At 53.8% G+C, this 23,455-nt stretch overlaps 1 protein-coding gene across 1 annotated transcript in view; it reads left to right on the forward strand.

Moving 5' to 3' along the window:
• Window positions 1–6,881: 6,881 nt before the first annotated feature.
• The window catches only part of LOC142279929 (phosphatidylinositol 3-kinase C2 domain-containing subunit gamma-like), a gene marked incomplete at its 5' end in the record, with an annotated part of 61,564 nt that continues 44,990 nt past the window's right edge, over window positions 6,882–23,455 (forward strand). Inside the window, 8 exon segments of the mRNA XM_075332714.1 lie at window positions 6,882–7,001; window positions 7,079–7,106; window positions 10,122–10,311; window positions 20,930–21,052; window positions 21,902–22,033; window positions 22,968–23,079; window positions 23,207–23,305; window positions 23,307–23,326. Coding sequence (XP_075188829.1) covers window positions 6,882–7,001; window positions 7,079–7,106; window positions 10,122–10,311; window positions 20,930–21,052; window positions 21,902–22,033; window positions 22,968–23,079; window positions 23,207–23,305; window positions 23,307–23,326 — 824 coding nt within the window.

Below are 23,455 nucleotides of genomic sequence, written 5' to 3' on the forward strand. Positions count from 1 at the left end.
GCACAGTAATGATGGATCGAGTGCCGAGCACAGTAATGATGGATCGAGTACCGAGAACAGTAATGATGGATCGAGAACCGAGCACAGTAATGATGGATCGAGAGCCGAGCACAGTAATGATGGATCGAGTGCCGAGCACAGTAATGATGGATCGAGTGCCGAGCACAGTAATGATGGATCGAGAGCCGAGCACAGTAATGATGGATCGAGTGCCGAGCACAGTAATGATTGATCGAGGGCCGAGCACAGTAATGATGGATCGAGGGCCGAGCACAGTAATGATGGATCGAGTGCCGAGCACAGTAATGATGGATCGAGTGCCGAGCACAGTAATGATGGATCGAGTGCCGAGCACAGTAATGATGGATCGAGTGCCGAGCACAGTAATGATGGATCGAGTGCCGAGCACAGTAATGATGGATCGAGTGCCGAGCACAGTAATGATGGATCGAGAGCCGAGCACAGTAATGATTGATCGAGGGCCGAGCACAGTAATGATGGATCGAGAGCCGAGCACAGTAATGATGGATCGAGAGCCGAGCACAGTAATGATGGATCGAGCGCCGAGCACAGTAATGATGGATCGAGCGCCGAGCACAGTAATGATCGATCGAGTGCCGAGCACAGTAATGATGGATCGAGTGCCGAGAACAGTAATGATTGATCGAGTGCCGAGAACAGTAATGATGGATCGAGACTCGAGCACAGTAATGATCGATTGAGAACTGAGCACAGTAATGATGGATCGACTGCCGAGCACAGTAATGATGGATCGAGTGCCGAGCACAGTAATGATGGATCGACTGCCGAGCACAGTAATGATTGATCGAGTGCCGAGCACAGTAATGATTGATCGAGACTCGAGCACAGTAATGATCGATTGAGAACTGAGCACAGTAATGATGGATCGAGAACTGAGCACAGTAATGATGGATCGAGCGCCGAGCACAGTAATGATGGATCGAGACTCGAGCACAGTAATGATCGATTGAGAACTGAGCACAGTAATGATGGATCGAGTGCCGAGCACAGTAATGATGGATCGAGTGCCGAGCACAGTAATGATGGATCGAGACTCGAGCACAGTAATGATCGATTGAGAACTGAGCACAGTAATGATGGATCGAGACTCGAGCACAGTAATGATCGATCGAGACTCGAGCACAGTAATGATGGATCGAGACTCGAGCACAGTAATGATGGATCGAGTGCCGAGCACAGTAATGATGGATCGAGACTCGAGCACAGTAATGATGGATCGAGACTCGAGCACAGTAATGATGGATCGAGACTCGAGCACAGTAATGATGGGTCGAGTGCCGAGCACAGTAATGATCGATCGAGAGCCGAGCACAGTAATGATGGATCGAGTGCCGAGCACAGTAATAATCAGTCAACAACTGAGCAGTGCTGAGCACATTCACCCATCACTAGTTGCAACCTTTCATCAATATTTCTCGTCCACATCCAAGGAGATTAGCTGCAGCGCCATGGGTTGTAAACTTCTTCATTAACTTGTGCACCATGGACATAGGAACATCAAGATCTCTAGAGATGGACTTGTAACCTTGAGATTGTTTATATTTTTCAACAACTTTTGTTCTCCAGTCCTCAGACAGTTCTCTTCTCCTCTTTCTGTTCTCCAGGCTTATTGATTGCAGCACACACAGACCCACAATGCAAAGACTGAGGCAACTTCTCACCTTTTTATCTGTTTTCAGGTTTGTTTTCATATTGCCCACACCTGTTACTTGCCCTTAGTGAGTGTGAACCAGCATCATATGCTGGGAGCAATGTTGTTTACCCCCAATTGTAGAAAGGTGCCAACAATTTTGTTCAACACGTTTTTGGAGTTGTGTGAAATTTCAAATTTACTTTTTTTTTTATTGTTTTGTGTTGTTCCAATACGCACAGAGGATATAAACATGTATTACAATGTCTGTAATTGCAGACATTTTCTGGGAAAATGCGATATTTTCTGGAACAATTTCAAGGGTGCCACCACTTCTGGTTATGACTGTGTATAGAGTACAGGTAATACAGTGATCACCGGTGACATTATACACAGGAGCTCTGTATATAGTATACAGTGCAAATACACAGGTAATACAGTGATCGCTGGTGACATTATACACAGGAGCTCTGTATATAGTATATAGTGTAAGTATACAGGTAATACAGTGATCGCTGGTGACATTACACACAGGAGCTCTGTATATAGTATATAGTGTAAGTATACAGGTAATACAGTGATCGCTGGTGACATTATACACAGCAGCTCTGTATATAGTATATAGTGCAAGTACACAGGTAATACAGTGATCGCTGGTGACATTATACACAGGAGCTCTGTATATAGTATATAGTGTAAGTATACAGGTAATACAGTGCTCACTGGTGACATTATACACAGGAGCTCTGTTTATAGTATATAGTGTAAGTATACAGGTAATACAGTGATCGCTGGTGACATTATACACAGGAGCTCTGTATATAGTATATAGTGTAAGTATACAGGTAATACAGTGATCGCTGGTGACATTATACACAGCAGCTCTGTATATAGTATATAGTGTAAGTATACAGGTAATACAGTGATCACTGGTGACATTATACACAGGAGCTCTGTTTATAGTATATAGTGTAAGTATACAGGTAATACAGTGATCACTGGTGACATTATACACAGGAGCTCTGTATATAGTATATAGTGTAAGTATACAGGTAATACAGTGATTGCTGGCGACATTATACACAGGAGCTCTGTATATAGTATATAGTGTAAGTATACAGGTAATACAGTGATCACTGGTGACATTATACACAGCAGCTCTGTTTATAGTATATAGTGTAAGTATACAGGTAATACAGTGATCACTGGTGACATTATACACAGGAGCTCTGTTTATAGTATATAGTGTAAGTATACAGGTAATACAGTGATCGCTGGTGACATTATACACAGGAGCTCTGTATATAGTATATAGTGTAAGTATACAGGTAATACAGTGATCGCTGGTGACATTACACACAGGAGCTCTGTATATAGTATATAGTGTAAGTATACAGGTAATACAGTGATCGCTGGTGACATTATACACAGGAGCTCTGTATATAGTGTAAGTATACAGGTAATACAGTGATCGCTGGTGACATTATACACAGGAGCTCTGTATATAGTATATAGTGTAAGTATACAGGTAATACAGTGATCACTGGTGACATTATACACAGGAGCTCTGTATTTAGTATATAGTGTAAGTATACAGGTAATACAGTGATCACTGGTGACATTATACACAGGAGCTCTGTATATAGTATATAGTGTAAGTATACAGGTAATACAGTGATCACTGGTGACATTACACACAGGAGCTCTGTATATAGTATATAGTGTAAGTATACAGGTAATACAGTGATCACTGGTGACATTATACACAGGAGCTCTGTATATAGTATATAGTGTAAGTATACAGGTAATACAGTGATTGCTGGCGACATTATACACAGGAGCTCTGTATATAGTGTAAGTATACAGGTAATACAGTGATCGCTGGTGACATTATACACAGGAGCTCTGTATATAGTATATAGTGTAAGTATACAGGTAATACAGTGATCGCTGGTGACATTACACACAGGAGCTCTGTATATAGTATATAGTGTAAGTATACAGGTAATACAGTGATCGCTGGTGACATTATACACAGGAGCTCTGTATATAGTGTAAGTATACAGGTAATACAGTGATCACTGGTGGCATTACACACAGGAGCTCTGTATATAGTGTAAGTATACAGGTAATACAGTGATCACCGGTGACATTATACACAGGAGCTCTGTATATAGTATACAGTGCAAATACACAGGTAATACAGTGATCACTGGTGACATTACACACAGGAGCTCTGTATATAGTATATAGTGTAAGTATACAGGTAATACAGTGATCGCTGGTGACATTATACACAGGAGCTCTGTATATAGTATATAGTGTAAGTATACAGGTAATACAGTGATTGCTGGCGACATTATACACAGGAGCTCTGTATATAGTATATAGTGTAAGTATACAGGTAATACAGTGATCGCTGGTGACATTACACACAGGAGCTCTGTATATAGTATATAGTGTAAGTATACAGGTAATACAGTGATCGCTGGTGACATTATACACAGGAGCTCTGTATATAGTGTAAGTATACAGGTAATACAGTGATCACTGGTGGCATTACACACAGGAGCTCTGTATATAGTGTAAGTATACAGGTAATACAGTGATCGCTGGTGACATTACACACAGGAGCTCTGTTTATAGTATATAGTGTAAGTATACAGGTAATACAGTGATCGCTGGTGACATTATACACAGGAGCTCTGTATTTAGTATATAGTGTAAGTATACAGGTAATACAGTGATCACTGGTGACATTACACACAGGAGCTCTGTATATAGTATATAGTGTAAGTATACAGGTAATACAGTGATTGCTGGCGACATTACACACAGGAGCTCTGTATATAGGGTCCTCTCCCTTCTGTACCAATCTATCATTGTAATTTATATTTGTGTTTTGTATGTAACCTCCTCACCTGTTCAGAACTGGAAATCAATAACAGTAGTGGAGTTGTGAGCGGTGTTATGGGCGGGGTGGTGTTATGGGTGGGGTGGTGTTATGGGCGGGGTGGTGTTATGGGTGGGTGCTATTGTAAGGGGGTGCAGGGCTCAGCCCACCCCAGACCTGCAGACTGGCTGTATACAAAGTGTGGTGTATTTTATTCTGATATAATGGGTGTGTTATAGTAAACAGCCACTAGATGGCCACGGTGAGCACCCAGAGAGCGGTGTAGAGACTCACGCCTGTGAGGAGAAGCCGCCAGGAGAAGTGATTCTAACCCGCTGGGTCGTATCCCGGCACTGGACACATGGGGTCCTGGAGAGGTGGGCTGACCGAACCATGTCCCAAAAGGGTGAAGTTCGGACGGCCTGGATGGTGGCTGCCCCCTGGCAGATACCCAACGAACCCCCTCTCCAGGCTGAAGGTCAGTGGGCTCCGCAGAGGGAGTAGGTCCTAATGAATCAGGACAAAAGACGTGGCATCCCCACGGACCCCTGTCACGGCTTATAGCTATCTCTGTGGGTGGGAGACAGACCCCTGAGGGACTATATGAATCTGCGCGACTGATGAAGATGAGTGAGGGGATGAGGGGTTCGGAGGCCCGAGTACCAGGGAAGAGGCTGGTAAATTCAGAGTAACTCTGGTTGCTAATGGCGACCACAATGGAGAACTGGAGTGATAGTCTAGAGGACGGCGTCTACCCGATGTAACAGAAGCGAGATCTGACCGCCGCTGGTGAGATGTGACCGCCGCTGGCGAGATGTGCCCGCCGCTGGCGAGATGTGCCCGCCGCTGGCGAGATGTAAGACCGTGTATGACCATGTTCAAGAATCTGGCCTCTGTGCGGTGTTTGGGGACACTGAGGCCGGCTGCGGACGGCAGCTGTGAGACGGCCCTGAAGAAGCGAGAACCGGTCCTGGCCTGCGGCCTGGAAGTGCCCCGCACCACAAGTCCCAGCAACCCTTCCCCTGTAGTGGAACGGAGGTGGTGGTGCCAAGGTCTGATCCAGGGCTGCGCTGCGGCCATACAGCAGTACCCGCTGCGACTGCCACCGCACTCCGCCGTCCCTTATACATTATCATGGGCGCGGGTGGTGTTGTGGCTGCTATTATAGGTGGGGTGGTGTTATAGGCAAGGGTGGTATTATGGGGAGGGGGTTGTGGGTGCTATTATGGGCAGGGAATGGTGTTATGGGCGAGGGGGGTGTTATAGGGAGCGGGTGTTGTGGGTGATATTATGGGTAGGGGGATGTTTTGGGTGGGGGGTGGTGTTATGGGCAGGGGTGGTATTATGGGCAAAGCTGGTATTACGGGGAGGGGGGTGTTGAGGGTGCTATTATGGTCGGTGGTGGTGTTATGGGGGTGTTTTGGGTGCTATTATGGGCGGGGGTGGTATTATGGGGAGGGGGTGTTTTGGTGGGGGTGGTGTTATGGGCGAGGCTGGTATTATGGGGAAAGGGGTGTTGAGGGTGCTATTATGGGCGGGGGTGGTGTTATGGGGGTGTTTTGGGTGCTATTATGGGCGGGGGGTGCCATTATGGGTGGGGGTGGTATTATGGGGAGGGGGTGTTTTGGTGGGGGTGGTGTTATGGGCGAGGCTGGTATTATGGGGAAAGGGGTGTTGAGGGTGCTATTATGGGCGGGGGTGGTGTTATGGGGGTGTTGAGGGTGCTATTATGGGCGGGGGGTGCTATTATGGGTGGGGGTGGTATTATGAGCAGGGCTGGTATTATGGGGAGGGGGTGTTTTGGTGGGGGTGGTGTTATGGGCGAGGCTGGTATTATGGGGAGCGGGGTGTTGAGGGTGCTATTATGGGCGGGGGTGGTGTTATGGGGGTGTTTTGGGTGCTATTATGGGCGGGGGGTGCTATTATGGGTGGGGATGCTATTATGGGCGGGGGTGGTATTATGGGGAGGGGGTGTTTTGGTGGGGGTGGTGTTATGGGCGAGGCTGGTATTATGGGGAAGGGGGTGTTGAGGGTGCTATTATGGGCGGGGGTGGTGTTATGGGGGTGTTTTGGGTACTATTATGGGCGGGGGTGGTATTATGGGGAGGGGGTGTTGAGGGTGCTATTATGGGCGGGGGTGGTGTTATGGGGGTGTTTTGGGTACTATTATGGGCGGGGGGTGCTATTATGGGTGGGGGTGCTATTATGGGCAGGGCTGGTATTATGGGGAGCGGGGTGTTGCGGGTGCTATTATGGGCGGGGGGTGCTGTTATGTGCTGTAGTGGTGGGGTATAATCTGGTGACTTTCGTTGTTAGCCCGCTGGTGTCATCCGAGTCCTGGAAGCCGTGAAGGAGATCTGTTACCTGCTCCGTTCTGTGGAGACTCCAGAGATCAGCGCCGCGGCCTGTGCCCTGAGTGTGACCACGTGTCAGACGGTGATTATTGCATATGGCGGTGCGGAGCGTCCTGCGCTGTTGTGCAGATCTGACTCTGAATTTCTTGTTTCCAGCAGAATTGGACACAATCTGCAGAGATGACAGGTGAGATTAGAATGGGCATCGCACCGCGGCATCGCACCGCAAGCTATAAAGATGTCATATGTGCCCAGCACATCGTGCCACAAACTCCACCAATACAGCCAACCACTGCCTAGATAATGCTCCCATATAGTGTACGGATAGTTCTAGCATATAATATCCAGATAATACTACCCCATAATACTGCCATATACTCTCCAGTTAATACTTCACTGGTGGTCAGTGTATGGTGTTACATCCGGTCCCTGGTGTATGGTGTTATATCCGGTCCCTGGTGTATGGTGGTGTAACCGGTCCTTGGTGGTCAGTGTATGGCAGTATATGGGGTCCCTGATGTATGGTGATATACAGTATCTGGTCTCTGGTAGTCGGTGTATGGTGATATATCTGGTCTCTGGTGGTCCCTGGTGTATGGTGATATATCTGGTCTCTGGTGGTCCCTGGTGTATGGTGATATATCTGGTCTCTGGTGGTCGGTGTATGGTGATATATCTGGTCTCTGGTGGTCGGTGTATGGCGATATATCTTGTCTCTGGTGGTCGGTGTATGGTGATATATCTGGTCTCTGGTGGTCGGTGTATGGTGATATATCTGGTCTCTGGTGGTCGGTGTATGGTGATATACAGTATCTGGTCTCTGGTGGTCGGTGTATGGCGATATATCTGGTCTCTGGTGGTCGGTGTATGGTGATATATCTGGTCTCTGGTGGTCGGTGTATGGTGATATATCTGGTCTCTGGTGGTCGGTGTATGGCGATATATCTGGTCTCTGGTGGTCGGTGTATGGCGATATATCTGGTCTCTGGTGGTCGGTGTATGGTGATATATCTGGTCTCTGGTGGTCGGTGTATGGTGATATATCTGGTCTCTGGTGGTCGGTGTATGGTGATATATCTGGTCTCTGGTGGTCCCTGGTGTATGGTGATATATCTGGTCTCTGGTGGTCGGTGTATGGTGATATATCTGGTCTCTGGTGGTCCCTGGTGTATGGCGATATATCTGGTCTCTGGTGGTCCCTGGTGTATGGTGATATATCTGGTCTCTGGTGGTCGGTGTATGGTGATATATCTGGTCTCTGGTGGTCGGTGTATGGCGATATATCTGGTCTCTGGTGGTCGGTGTATGGTGATATATCTGGTCTCTGGTGGTCGGTGTATGGTGATATATCTGGTCTCTGGTGGTCGGTGTATGGCGATATATCTGGTCTCTGGTGGTCGGTGTATGGTGATATATCTGGTCTCTGGTAGTCGGTGTATGGTGATATATCTGGTCTCTGGTGGTCGGTGTATGGCGATATATCTGGTCTCTGGTGGTCCCTGGTGTATGGTGATATATCTGGTCTCTGGTGGTCGGTGTATGGTGATATATCTGGTCTCTGGTGGTCGGTGTATGGTGATATATCTGGTCTCTGGTGGTCGGTGTATGGTGATATATCTGGTCTCTGGTGGTCGGTGTATGGCGATATATCTGGTCTCTGGTGGTCCCTGGTGTATGGTGATATATCTGGTCTCTTGTGGTCGGTGTATGGCGATATATCTGGTCTCTGGTGGTCGGTGTATGGTGATATATCTGGTCTCTGGTGGTCGGTGTATGGTGATATATCTGGTCTCTGGTGGTCGGTGTATGGTGATATATCTGGTCTCTGGTGGTCGGTGTATGGCGATATATCTGGTCTCTGGTGGTCGGTGTATGGCGATATATCCGATCCCTTATGGCAGTATATGGGGTCCCTGGTGTATGGCGATATATCTGGTCTCTGGTGGTCGGTGTATGGTGATATATCTGGTCTCTGGTGGTCGGTGTATGGTGATATATCTGGTCTCTGGTGGTCGGTGTATGGTGATATATCTGGTCTCTGGTGGTCGGTGTATGGTGATATATCTGGTCTCTGGTGGTCGGTGTATGGTGATATATCTGGTCTCTGGTGGTCGGTGTATGGTGATATATCTGGTCTCTGGTGGTCGGTGTATGGTGATATATCTGGTCTCTGGTGGTCGGTGTATGGTGATATATCTGGTCTCTGGTGGTCGGTGTATGGTGATATATCTGGTCTCTGGTGGTCGGTGTATGGCGATATATCTGGTCTCTGGTGGTCGGTGTATGGTGATATATCTGGTCTCTGGTGGTCGGTGTATGGTGATATACAGTATCTGGTCTCTGGTGGTCGGTGTATGGCGATATATCCGATCCCTTATGGCAGTATATGGGGTCCCTGGTGTATGGCAATATATCTGGTCTCTGGTGGTCGGTGTATGGTGATATATCTGGTCTCTGGTGGTCGGTGTATGGTGATATATCTGGTCTCTGGTGGTCGGTGTATGGCGATATATCTGGTCTCTGGTGGTCGGTGTATGGTGATATATCTGGTCTCTGGTGGTCGGTGTATGGTGATATATCTGGTCTCTGGTGGTCGGTGTATGGTGATATATCTGGTCTCTGGTGGTCGGTGTATGGTGATATATCTGGTCTCTGGTGGTCGGTGTATGGTGATATACAGTATCTGGTCTCTGGTGGTCGGTGTATGGCGATATATCCGATCCCTTATGGCAGTATATGGGGTCCCTGGTGTATGGCAATATATCTGGTCTCTGGTGGTCGGTGTATGGTGATATATCTGGTCTCTGGTGGTCGGTGTATGGTGATATATCTGGTCTCTGGTGGTCGGTGTATGGTGATATATCTGGTCTCTGGTGGTCGGTGTATGGCGATATATCTGGTCTCTGGTGGTCCCTGGTGTATGGTGATATATCTGGTCTCTGGTGGTCGGTGTATGGTGATATATCTGGTCTCTGGTGGTCCCTGGTGTATGGCGATATATCTGGTCTCTGGTGGTCGGTGTATGGTGATATATCTGGTCTCTGGTGGTCGGTGTATGGTGATATATCTGGTCTCTGGTGGTCGGTGTATGGTGATATATCTGGTCTCTGGTGGTCGGTGTATGGTGATATATCCGATCCCTTATGGCCGTATATGTGGTCCCTGGTGTCGCAGGCGCTGATAACTGCCATCCTGCCCACAGATCCCGCACCGATCGCCCTACTGGGGCTCTCCAGGGCCATCTCCAAGCTCCTCAGCGTCTACAGCCAGAGTTTCCATACAGATTTCATAACTGAGCTGGATATGATGAGCTTCAGAATGGAGACGAGATCCGCGTTCCTCAGCTTCCGCTTATCCGCTGCTCACAATCTGCCAGAGAACTGGACAAAAAGGTCAGAGGGGAAAGGTGGCGAGTGTGGGAGGAGCTTCGATTATGATGTCACCTCTCACGTCCACTCACGTCGGGTCTGTCCACTATCTATTCACATTGGGTTGCTTCCTGGAGTCCGCTGATGTTAAGTCTCCGGTGTTCTCCAACGTCGGCTCTGTCTGGTGTCTGCTGATGTCTGGTCTCTCTCCAGTGTGCGCTGACGTCAGGTCTCTCTCCAGTGTGCGCTGACGTCAGGTCTCTCTCCAGTGTGCGCTGACGTCAGGTCTCTCTCCAGTGTGCGCTGACGTCGGCTCTGTCTGGTGTCTGCTGACGTCTGGTCTCTCTCCAGTGTGCGTGACGTCGGCTCTGTCTGGTGTCTGCTGACGTCTGGTCTCTCTCCAGTGTGCGTGACGTCGGGTCTGTCTGGTGTCTGCTGACGTCTGGTCTCTCTCCAGTGTGCGTGACGTCGGGTCTGTCTGGTGTCTGCTGACGTCTGGTCTCTCTCCAGTGTGCGTGACGTCGGGTCTGTCTGGTGTCTGCTGACGTCTGGTCTCTCTCCAGTGTGCGCTGACGTCGGGTCTGTCTGGTGTCTGCTGATGTCTGGTCTCTCTCCAGTGTGCGTGACGTCGGGTCTGTCTGGTGTCTGCTGATGTCTGGTCTCTCTCCAGTGTGCGCTGACGTCGGGTCTGTCTGGTGTCTGCTGATGTCTGGTTTCTCTCCAGTGTGCGTGACGTCGGGTCTGTCTAGTGTCTGCTGATGTCTGGTCTCTCTCCAGTGTGCGTGACGTCGGCTCTGTCTGGTGTCTGCTGACGTCTGGTCTCTCTCCAGTGTGCGTGACGTCGGCTCTGTCTGGTGTCTGCTGACGTCTGGTCTCTCTCCAGTGTGCGTGACGTCGGGTCTGTCTAGTGTCTGCTGATGTCTGGTCTCTCTCCAGTGTGCGCTGACGTCGGGTCTGTCTGGTGTCTGCTGACGTCTGGTCTCTCTCCAGTGTGCGCTGACGTCGGCTCCGTCTAGTGTCTGCTGACGTCTGGTCTCTCTCCAGTGTGCGTGACGTCGGCTCTGTCTGTTGTCTGCTGACGTCTGGTCTCTCTCCAGTGTGCGTGACGTCGGCTCTGTCTGGTGTCTGCTGACGTCTAGTCTCTCTCCAGTGTGCGCTGTCAGGTCTCTCTCCAGTGTGCGCTGACGTCAGGTCTCTCTCCAGTGTGCGCTGACGTCGGGTCTGTCTGGTGTCTGCTGATGTCTGGTCTCTCTCCAGTGTGCGCTGACGTCGGCTCTGTCTGGTGTCTGCTGACGTCTGGTCTCTCTCCAGTGTGCGTGACGTCGGGTCTGTCTAGTGTCTGCTGATGTCTGGTCTCTCTCCAGTGTCCGCTGACGTCGGGTCTGTCTGGTGTCTGCTGACGTCTGGTCTCTCTCCAGTGTGCGCTGACGTCGGCTCTGTCTAGTGCCTGCTGACGTCTGGTCTCTCTCCAGTGTGCGTGACGTCGGCTCTGTCTGGTGTCTGCTGACGTCTGGTCTCTCTCCAGTGTGCGCTGACGTCGGCTCTGTCTGGTGTCTGCTGACGTCTGGTCTCTCTCCAGTGTGCGCTGACATGGGGTCTGTCTGGTGTCTGCTGACATCTGGTCTCTCTCCAGTGTGCGCTGACGTCGGCTCTGTCTAGTGTCTGCTGACGTCTGGTCTCTCTCCAGTGTGCGCTGACGTCTGGTCTCTCTCCAGTGTGCGCTGACATCGGGTCTGTCTGGTGTCTGCTGACGTCTGGTCTCTCTCCAGTGTGCGCTGTCAGGTCTCTCTCCAGTGTGCGCTGACGTCAGGTCTCTCTCCAGTGTGCGCTGACGTCGGGTCTGTCTGGTGTCTGCTGATGTCTGGTCTCTCTCCAGTGTGCGCTGACGTCGGCTCTGTCTGGTGTCTGCTGACGTCTGGTCTCTCTCCAGTGTGCGTGACGTCGGGTCTGTCTAGTGTCTGCTGATGTCTGGTCTCTCTCCAGTGTGCGCTGACGTCGGGTCTGTCTGGTGTCTGCTGACGTCTGGTCTCTCTCCAGTGTGCGCTGACGTCGGCTCTGTCTAGTGTCTGCTGACGTCTGGTCTCTCTCCAGTGTGCGTGACGTCGGGTCTGTCTGGTGTCTGCTGACGTCTGGTCTCTCTCCAGTGTGCGCTGACGTCGGCTCTGTCTGGTGTCTGCTGACGTCTGGTCTCTCTCCAGTGTGCGTGACGTCGGCTCTGTCTGTTGTCTGCTGACGTCTGGTCTCTCTCCAGTGTGCGTGACGTCGGCTCTGTCTGTTGTCTGCTGACGTCAGGTCTCTCTCCAGTGTGCGCTGACGTCGGCTCTGTCTGGTGTCTGCTGATGTCGGGTCTCTCTCCAGTGTGCGCTGACGTCGGGTCTGTCTGGTGTCTGCTGATGTCTGGTTTCTCTCCAGTGTGCGTGACGTCGGCTCTGTCTGTTGTCTGCTGACATCTGGTCTCTCTCCAGTGTGCGTGACGTCGGGTCTGTCTGTTGTCTGCTGACATCTGGTCTCTCTCCAGTGTGCGCTGACATCGGGTCTGTCTGTTGTCTGCTGACATCTGGTCTCTCTCCAGTGTGCGTGACGTCGGGTCTGTCTGTTGTCTGCTGACATCTGGTCTCTCTCCAGTGTGCGCTGACGTCGGCTCTGTCTAGTGTCTGCTGACGTCTGGTCTCTCTCCAGTGTGCGCTGACGTCGGGTCTGTCTGGTGTCTGCTGATGTCTGGTTTCTCTCCAGTGTGCGTGACGTCGGGTCTGTCTGTTGTCTGCTGACGTCTGGTCTCTCTCCAGTGTGCGCTGACGTCGGCTCTGTCTGTTGTCTGCTGACATCTGGTCTCTCTCCAGTGTGCGTGACGTCGGGTCTGTCTGTTGTCTGCTGACGTCTGGTCTCTCTCCAGTGTGCGTGACGTCGGCTCTGTCTGTTGTCTGCTGACGTCAGGTCTCTCTCCAGTATGCGCTGACGTCGGCTCTGTCTAGTGTCTGCTGATGTCTGGTCTCTCTCCAGTGTGCGCTGACGTCGGCTCTGTCTAGTGTCTGCTGACATCTGGTCTCTCTCCAGTATGCGCTGACGTCGGCTCTGTCTGTTGTCTGCTGACGTCTGGTCTCTCTCCAGTATGCGCTGACGTCGGCTCTGTCTGGTGTCTGCTGACGTCTGGTCTCTCTCCAGTGTGCGCTGACGTCGGGTCTGTCTGGTGTCTGCTGATGTCGGGTCTCTCTCCAGTGTGCGCTGACGTCGGCTCTGTCTGGTGTCTGCTGATGTCGGGTCTCTCTCCAGTGTGCGCTGACGTCGGGTCTGTCTGGTGTCTGCTGATGTCTGGTTTCTCTCCAGTGTGCGTGACGTCGGCTCTGTCTGTTGTCTGCTGACATCTGGTCTCTCTCCAGTGTGCGTGACGTCGGGTCTGTCTGTTGTCTGCTGACATCTGGTCTCTCTCCAGTGTGCGTGACGTCGGGTCTGTCTGTTGTCTGCTGACATCTGGTCTCTCTCCAGTGTGCGCTGACGTCGGCTCTGTCTAGTGTCTGCTGACGTCTGGTCTCTCTCCAGTGTGCGCTGACGTCGGGTCTGTCTGGTGTCTGCTGACGTCTGGTCTCTCTCCAGTGTGCGTGACGTCGGCTCTGTCTGGTGTCTGCTGACATCGTGTTTCTCTCCAGTATGCGCTGATGTCGGCTCTGTCTGGTGTCTGCTGACGTCTGGTCTCTCTCCAGTATGCGCTGACGTCGGCTCTGTCTGGTGTCTGCTGACGTCTGGTCTCTCTCCAGTATGCGCTGACGTCGGCTCTGTCTGGTGTCTGCTAACGTCTGGTCTCTCTCCAGTGTGCGTGACGTCGGCTCTGTCTGGTGTCTGCTGACGTCTGGTCTCTCTCCAGTGTGCGCTGACGTCGGGTCTGTCTGGTGTCTGCTGACATCGTGTTTCTCTCCAGTATGCGCTGACGTCGGCTCTGTCTGGTGTCTGCTGACGTCTGGTCTCTCTCCAGTATGCGCTGACGTCGGCTCTGTCTGGTGTCTGCTGACGTCTGGTCTCTCTCCAGTATGCGCTGATGTCGGCTCTGTCTGGTGTCTGCTGACGTCTGGTCTCTCTCCAGTGTGCGCTGACGTCGGCTCTGTCTAGTGTCTGCTGACGTCTGGTCTCTCTCCAGTATGCGCTGACGTCGGGTCTGTCTGGTGTCTGCTGACGTCTGGTTTCTCTCCAGTGTGCGCTGACGTCGGGTCTGTCTGGTGTCTGCTGACGTCTGGTCTCTCTCCAGTGTGCGTGACGTCGGCTCTGTCTGGTGTCTGCTGACATCGGGTTTCTCTCCAGTGTGCGCTGATGTCGGATCTGTCTGGTGTCTGCTAACGTCATGTCTCTCTGCGGTGTGCGCTGACGTCGGGTCTGTCTGGTGTCTGCTGATGTCTGGTCTCTCTCCAGTGTGCGTGACGTCGGCTCTGTCTGATGTCTGCTGACATCGTGTTTCTCTCCAGTGTGCGCTGACGTCGGGTCTGTCTGGTGTCTGCTGATGTCTGGTTTCTCTCCAGTGTGCGCTGACGTCGGGTCTGTCTAGTGTCTGCTGATGTCTGGTCTCTCCAGTGTGCGCTGACGTCGGGTCTGTCTGGTGTCTGCTGATGTCTGGTTTCTCTCCAGTATGCGCTGACGTCGGCTCTGTCTGGTGTCTGCTGACATCGGGTTTCTCTCCAGTGTGCGCTGATGTCGGATCTGTCTGGTGTCTGCTAACGTCATGTCTCTTTGCGGTGTGCGCTGACGTCGGGTCTGTCCACTATCTATTCACGTTGGGTTGCTTCCTGGAGTCCGCTGATGTCAGGTCTCCGGTGTTCTCCAACGTCGACTCTGTCTGCTGACGTCGGGTCTGTCACCAGTGTGCGCTGACGTCGGGTCTCTCTCCAGTGTGCGCTGACATCGGGTCTCTCCACTGTCTGTTCACATTGGGTTCCTTCCTTGTGTCTGCTGACGTTGGGTCTCTCTCCAGTGTCTTCTGACATTGGGTCTTTCCTGTGTCCACCGACCTCTCCCAAGTGTCCACTGACGTCAGGTCTCTCCAATGGCCACCGATGGTTTGTCTCTCTCCGGTGTCCACTGATGTTAGATAGTGTCTGCTGATGTGGGGTCTCTCTCCAGTGTCTGCTGACGTCGGCTCTGTCTAGTGTCTGCTGACGTCTGGTCTCTCTCCAGTGTGCGCTGACGTCGGGTCTGTCTGGTGTCTGCTGATGTCTGGTTTCTCTCCAGTGTGCGTGACGTCGGGTCTGTCTGTTGTCTGCTGACGTCTGGTCTCTCTCCAGTGTGCGCTGACGTCGGCTCTGTCTGTTGTCTGCTGACATCTGGTCTCTCTCCAGTGTGCGTGACGTCGGGTCTGTCTGTTGTCTGCTGACGTCTGGTCTCTCTCCAGTGTGCGTGACGTCGGCTCTGTCTGTTGTCTGCTGACGTCAGGTCTCTCTCCAGTATGCGCTGACGTCGGCTCTGTCTAGTGTCTGCTGATGTCTGGTCTCTCTCCAGTGTGCGCTGACGTCGGCTCTGTCTGTTGTCTGCTGACGTCTGGTCTCTCTCCAGTATGCGCTGACGTCGGCTCTGTCTGGTGTCTGCTGACGTCTGGTCTCTCTCCAGTGTGCGCTGACGTCGGGTCTGTCTGGTGTCTGCTGATGTCGGGTCTCTCTCCAGTGTGCGCTGACGTCGGGTCTGTCTGGTGTCTGCTGATGTCTGGTTTCTCTCCAGTGTGCGTGACGTCGGCTCTGTCTGTTGTCTGCTGACATCTGGTCTCTCTCCAGTGTGCGTGACGTCGGGTCTGTCTGTTGTCTGCTGACATCTGGTCTCTCTCCAGTGTGCGCTGACGTCGGCTCTGTCTAGTGTCTGCTGACGTCTGGTCTCTCTCCAGTGTGCGCTGACGTCGGGTCTGTCTGGTGTCTGCTGACGTCTGGTCTCTCTCCAGTGTGCGTGACGTCGGCTCTGTCTGGTGTCTGCTGACATCGTGTTTCTCTCCAGTATGCGCTGATGTCGGCTCTGTCTGGTGTCTGCTGACGTCTGGTCTCTCTCCAGTATGCGCTGACGTCGGCTCTGTCTGGTGTCTGCTGACGTCTGGTCTCTCTCCAGTATGCGCTGACGTCGGCTCTGTCTGGTGTCTGCTAACGTCTGGTCTCTCTCCAGTGTGCGTGACGTCGGCTCTGTCTGGTGTCTGCTGACGTCTGGTCTCTCTCCAGTGTGCGCTGACGTCGGGTCTGTCTGGTGTCTGCTGACATCGTGTTTCTCTCCAGTATGCGCTGACGTCGGCTCTGTCTGGTGTCTGCTGACGTCTGGTCTCTCTCCAGTATGCGCTGACGTCGGCTCTGTCTGGTGTCTGCTGACGTCTGGTCTCTCTCCAGTATGCGCTGATGTCGGCTCTGTCTGGTGTCTGCTGACGTCTGGTCTCTCTCCAGTGTGCGCTGACGTCGGCTCTGTCTAGTGTCTGCTGACGTCTGGTCTCTCTCCAGTATGCGCTGACGTCGGGTCTGTCTGGTGTCTGCTGACGTCTGGTTTCTCTCCAGTGTGCGCTGACGTCGGGTCTGTCTGGTGTCTGCTGACGTCTGGTCTCTCTCCAGTGTGCGTGACGTCGGCTCTGTCTGGTGTCTGCTGACATCGGGTTTCTCTCCAGTGTGCGCTGATGTCGGATCTGTCTGGTGTCTGCTAACGTCATGTCTCTCTGCGGTGTGCGCTGACGTCGGGTCTGTCTGGTGTCTGCTGATGTCTGGTCTCTCTCCAGTGTGCGTGACGTCGGCTCTGTCTGATGTCTGCTGACATCGTGTTTCTCTCCAGTGTGCGCTGACGTCGGGTCTGTCTGGTGTCTGCTGATGTCTGGTTTCTCTCCAGTGTGCGCTGACGTCGGGTCTGTCTAGTGTCTGCTGATGTCTGGTCTCTCCAGTGTGCGCTGACGTCGGGTCTGTCTGGTGTCTGCTGATGTCTGGTTTCTCTCCAGTATGCGCTGACGTCGGCTCTGTCTGGTGTCTGCTGACATCGGGTTTCTCTCCAGTGTGCGCTGATGTCGGATCTGTCTGGTGTCTGCTAACGTCATGTCTCTTTGCGGTGTGCGCTGACGTCGGGTCTGTCCACTATCTATTCACGTTGGGTTGCTTCCTGGAGTCCGCTGATGTCAGGTCTCCGGTGTTCTCCAACGTCGACTCTGTCTGCTGACGTCGGGTCTGTCACCAGTGTGCGCTGACGTCGGGTCTCTCTCCAGTGTGCGCTGACATCGGGTCTCTCCACTGTCTGTTCACATTGGGTTCCTTCCTTGTGTCTGCTGACGTTGGGTCTCTCTCCAGTGTCTTCTGACATTGGGTCTTTCCTGTGTCCACCGACCTCTCCCAAGTGTCCACTGACGTCAGGTCTCTCCAATGGCCACCGATGGTTTGTCTCTCTCCGGTGTCCACTGATGTTAGATAGTGTCTGCTGATGTGGGGTCTCTCTCCAGTGTCTGCTGATGTTGGGTCTCTCTCCAGTGTCTGCTGACGTGGGGTCTCTCTCCAGTGTCTGCTGATGTTGGGTCTCTCTCCAGTGTCTGCAGACGTGGGGTCTCTCTCCAGTGTCTGCTGACGTGGGGTCTCTCTCCAGTGTCTGCTGACGTGGGGTCTCTCTCCAGTGTCTGCTGACGTGGGGTCTCTCTCCAGTGTCTGCTGACGTGGGGTCTCTCTCCAGTGTCTGCTGATGTTGGGTCTCTCTCCAGTGTCTGCAGACGTGGGGTCTCTCTCCAGTGTCTGCTGACGTGGGGTCTCTCTCCAGTGTCTGCTGACGTGGGGTCTCTCTCCAGTGTCTGCTGACGTGGGGTCTCTCTCCAGTGTCTGCTGATGTTGGGTCTCTCTCCAGTGTCTGCAGACGTGGGGTCTCTCTCCAGTGTCTGCTGACGTGGGGTCTCTCTCCAGTGTCTGCTGACGTGGGGTCTCTCTCCAGTGTCTGCTGACGTGGGGTCTCTCTCCAGTGTCTGCAGACGTGGGGTCTCTCTCCAGTGTCTGCTGACGTGGGGTCTCTTTCCGGTGTCTGCTGACGTGGGACTCTCTCTGGTGTCCGCTGACATGGGGGTCTCTCTCCAGTGTCCGCTGATGTGGGGTCTCTCTCCAGTGTCTGCTGATGTTGGGTCTCTCTCCAGTGTCTGCTGATGTTGGGTCTCTCTCCAGTGTCTGCTGATGTGGGGTCTCTCTCCAGTGTCTGCTGATGTTGGGTCTCTCTCCAGTGTCTGCAGACGTGGGGTCTCTCTCCAGTGTCTGCTGACGTGGGGTCTCTCTCCAGTGTCTGCTGACGTGGGGTCTCTCTCCAGTGTCTGCTGACGTGGGGTCTCTCTCCAGTGTCTGCTGACGTGGGGTCTCTCTCCAGTGTCTGCTGATGTTGGGTCTCTCTCCAGTGTCTGCAGACGTGGGGTCTCTCTCCAGTGTCTGCTGACGTGGGGTCTCTCTCCAGTGTCTGCTGACGTGGGGTCTCTCTCCAGTGTCTGCTGACGTGGGGTCTCTCTCCAGTGTCTGCTGACGTGGGGTCTCTCTCCAGTGTCTGCAGACGTGGGGTCTCTCTCCAGTGTCTGCTGACGTGGGGTCTCTCTCCAGTGTCTGCTGACGTGGGGTCTCTCTCCAGTGTCTGCTGACGTGGGGTCTCTCTCCAGTGTCTGCAGACGTGGGGTCTCTCTCCAGTGTCTGCTGACGTGGGGTCTCTTTCCGGTGTCTGCTGACGTGGGACTCTCTCTGGTGTCCGCTGACATGGGGGTCTCTCTCCAGTGTCCGCTGATGTGGGGTCTCTCTCTGGTGTCCGCTGACATGGGGGTCTCTCTCCAGTGTCCGCTGATGTGGGGTCTCTCTCTGGTGTCCGCTGATGTGGGGTCTCTCTCCGGTGTCCGCTGATGTGGGGTCTCTCTCCAGTGTCCGCTGATGTGGGGTCTCTCTTCGGTGTCTGCTGACGTGGGGACTCTCTCCGGTGTCCGCTGACGTGGGGACTCTCTCCGGTGTCCGCTGACGTGGGGTCTCTCTCCAGTGTCCGCTGACGTGGGGTCTCTTTCCGGTGTCTGCTGACGTGGGACTCTCTCTGGTGTCCACTGACGTGGGGGTCTCTCTCCAGTGTCCGCTGACGTGGGGTCTCTTTCCGGTGTCTGCTGACGTGGGACTCTCTCCGGTGTCCGCTGACGTGGGGTCTCTCTCCAGTGTCCGCTGACGTGGGGTCTCTTTCCGGTGTCTGCTGACGTGGGACTCTCTCTGGTGTCCGCTGACATGGGGGTCTCTCTCCAGTGTCCGCTGATGTGGGGTCTCTCTCCGGTGTACGTTGATGAGGGGTCTCTCTCCGGTGTCCGCTGATGTGGGGTCTCTCTCCGGTGTCCGCTGATGTGGGGTCTCTCTTCGGTGTCCGCTGATGTGGGGTCTCTCTCCGGTGTACGTTGATGAGGGGTCTCTCTCCGGTGTCCGCTGATGTGGGGTCTCTCTCCGGTGTCCGCTGATGTGGGGTCTCTCTTCGGTGTCTGCTGACGTGGGACTCTCTCTGGTGTCCGCTGACATGGGGGTCTCTCTCCAGTGTCCGCTGATGTGGGGTCTCTCTCCGGTGTACGTTGATGAGGGGTCTCTCTCCGGTGTCCGCTGATGTGGGGTCTCTCTCCGGTGTCCGCTGATGTGGGGTCTCTCTTCGGTGTCCGCTGATGTGGGGTCTCTCTCCGGTGTACGTTGATGAGGGGTCTCTCTCCGGTGTCCGCTGATGTGGGGTCTCTCTCCGGTGTCCGCTGATGTGGGGTCTCTCTTCGGTGTCTGCTGACGTGGGACTCTCTCTGGTGTCCGCTGACATGGGGGTCTCTCTCCAGTGTCCGCTGATGTGGGGTCTCTCTCCGGTGTACGTTGATGAGGGGTCTCTCTCCGGTGTCCGCTGATGTGGGGTCTCTCTCCGGTGTCCGCTGATGTGGGGTCTCTCTCCGGTGTCCGCTGATGTGGGGTCTCTCTCCGGTGTCCGCTGATGTGGGGTCTCTCTCCGGTGTACGTTGATGAGGGGTCTCTCTCCGGTGTCCGCTGATGTGGGGTCTCTCTCCGGTGTACGTTGATGTGGGGTCTCTCTTCGGTGTCCGCTGATGTGGGGTCTCTCTCCGGTGTCCGCTGATGTGGGGTCTCTCTTCGGTGTCTGCTGACGTGGGGTCTCTCTCCGGTGTCCGCTGATGTGGGGTCTCTCTTCGGTGTCTGCTGACGTGGGGACTCTCTCCGGTGTCTGCTGACGTGGGGTCTCTCTCCGGTGTCCGCTGACGTGGGGTCTCTCTCCGGTGTCCGCTGACGTGGGGTCTCTCTCCGGTGTCCGCTGACGTGGGGACTCTCTCCGGTGTCCGCTGACGTGGGGTCTCTCTCCGGTGTCTGCTTACATGGGGTCTCTCTCCAGTGTCTGCTGACGTGGGGTCTCTCTTCGGTGTCTGCTGACGTGGGGACTCTCTCCGGTGTCCGCTGACGTTGGGTCTCTCTCCGGTGTCGCTGATGTTAGGTCTCTCTCCGGTGTCTGCTGACGTGGGGTCTCTCTCCAGTGTCTGCTGACGTGGGGTCTCTCTTCGGTGTCTGCTGACGTGGGGACTCTCTCCGGTGTCCGCTGACGTTGGGTCTCTCTCCGGTGTCGCTGATGTTAGGTCTCTCTCCAGTGTCTGCTTACATGGGGTCTCTCTCCAGTGTCTGCTGACGTGGGGTCTCTTGTCTTGCAGTGATAGTCTTTTCTACGTCTCGTGCTCGGTAATTTATGCAGGGAGGAAGATCTGTCCGGAGGTGAATTCCAGGAGTGTTGCTGCAACCGGCTCCTTCTTCTTCCGCGCCGTGTGGGATGAGATGTAAGTGCTTCTCCTGGACACAGATCCACTCTCGGAGCCGTGCTGGAGTAGTCAGTAATGTGGGGTCAGTAATATGGGGTCGGTGGTCAGTAATGGGGGGTCAGTGGTCAGTAATGTGGGGTCAGTAATATGGGGTCGGTGGTCAGTAATGAGGGGTCGGTGGTCAGTAATGAGAGGTCAGTAATGAGGAGTTGGGGGTCAGTAATGAGGGATCAGTGGTCAGTAATGAGGGGTCGCGTCAGTAATATGGGGTCAGTGGTCAGTAATGAAGGGTTAGTAATGAGGGGTCGGTGGTCAGTAATGAGGGGTCGGTGGTCAGTAATTAGGGGGTCGGTGGTCAGTAATGAGGAGGTCAGTGGTCAGTAATGAGGGGGTCAGTGGTCAGTAATATGGAGTCACAGGTCAGTACTGAGGGGTCAGTACTGAGGGGTAGTAGTCGGAGGTCAGTAGTGGTGGTCAGTAATGAGGGGGTTGGTGGTCAGTAATATGCGGTCAGTGGTCAGTAATGAAGGGTTAGTAATGAGGGGTCGGTGGTCAGTAATGAGGGGTCGGTGGTCAGTAATGAGGGGGTTGGTGGTCAGTAATTAGGGGGTCGGTGGTCAGTAATGAGGAGGTCAGTGGTCAGTAATGAGGGGGTCAGTGGTCAGTAATATGGAGTCACAGGTCAGTACTGAGGGGTAGTAGTCGGAGGTCAGTAGTGGTGGTCAGTAATGAGGGGGTTGGTGGTCAGTAATTAGGGGGTCAGTACTGAGGAGGTCAGTGGTCAGTAATGAGGGGGTCAGTAATGAGGGGTAGTAGTCGGAGGTCAGTAATTGGTGGTCAGTAATGCAGCTGCTCCCCATCCTGCAGGATCACCTTCCCGGTGCCGGCCTCCTTTCTGCCCTATGAGTCGATGCTGGTGCTGAGACTGTACGCAGTGAACCCCACGACGCCTCGCGGCTCCTTCCTCGCCTGGTCCTGCCGCCCCCTATATGATGACCAGTAAGTGTTCTGTTTCTTCATTACAGGGAAAGGAGCTCCGACAACCCCAGACCCGGAAGATCAGCACTGACAACAGGTTTTGTGGTTGTAATCCTGACCCTGCAATCAGGCAAAGACGTGCGTGAGGGGTGCAGCAATTCTAGCAGGGTGACGGTGCCCAGCAGGAGCAGTCATGTCTGTCACTGAAAGCTAGATGTGTCCGGGCCCCTCGCTCTTCCCCCCAGCCCCAGAGTCCGGGCCCCTCGCTCTTTTCCCATCTCCAGAGTCCGGGCCCCTTGCTCTTCCCCCGACCCGATCCCTTCCCCATGGTTGGCGCGGCGTGGTTATCTGGTGTTATTACGACCACACTCTTCCCCCATCTCCAGAGCCCGGGCCCCCCTCTCTTCCCCAGCCCCTCCCTGCCCCATGGTTGGCGTGGCGTGGTTATCTGATGTTATTATGACCCTGCCCCCCCATCTCCAGAGACTGGGGCCCCCCTCTTATCTCGACCCCCTTCCTGCCCCATGGTTGGCGTGGTGTGGTTATCTGGTGTTATTACGACCCTGCCCTTCCCCCATCTCCAGAGTCCGGGCCCCCCCTCTCTTTTCTCGGCCCCCTTCCTGCCCGATGGTTGGCGCGGCATGGTTATCTGGTGTTATTACGACCCTGCCCCCCCCCATCTCCAGAGTCCAGGCCCCTCGCCTCTTCCCCCATCTCCAGAGCCTGGGCCCCCCCTCTCTTCTCCCGGCCCCTCCCTGCCCCATGGTTGGCGTGGCGTGGTTATCTGGTGTTATTACGACCCTGCTCTCCCCCCCACCCATCTCCAGAGTCCGGGCCCCTCGCTCTTCCCCATCTCCAGATCCTGGGCCCCCCTCTCTTATCTCGGCCCCCTCTCTGCCCCATGGTTGGCGCAGCGTGGTTATCTGGTGTTATTACGACCCCGCTCTTCCTCCAGACGCTTTGTTCGGGGCGAGTGGCTGCTGAACATGACATCTCACACCGAGCCACCACCGGTCATCACCCCTGGAGCTCTCGAAACTTCCCTGCCGACCCTGATAACTGTGCAGGTACTACAGCCCTCAGCATGTCTACTGTATGTATGGAGTATAACCCCTGCTGGCGGGCCCTCCTCCGGTTACTGGGGGCTGTCAGTGGCGGTTCTTCTTGCTGCGATTTGTCTCCTCTGGTTTTCAGGTTGATTTTCTGGATTTGGACCTCGTGTTTCAGCGGCCGCTGCCTGATGACTCTCCGTGTGATGCCGGCGGTGAGAATCTGGCGCTCCAGTCCCTGGCGACATCACTGCTCTGTGCTCCTGTAAGTCCCATGTCAGCTGACCGTCACTGTCCAGCTGGTGATGACACCGCGGCCCCCGCCACAATATTGGACGGAGGACGGCGCTGGGTCATGGATAGATGTCCAGTATGGCCGCTATCCCGGCCCCCC

Source organism: Anomaloglossus baeobatrachus, unplaced genomic scaffold (assembly GCF_048569485.1).
Source record: "Anomaloglossus baeobatrachus isolate aAnoBae1 unplaced genomic scaffold, aAnoBae1.hap1 Scaffold_444, whole genome shotgun sequence".
NCBI classification, from domain to species: domain Eukaryota; kingdom Metazoa; phylum Chordata; class Amphibia; order Anura; family Aromobatidae; genus Anomaloglossus; species Anomaloglossus baeobatrachus.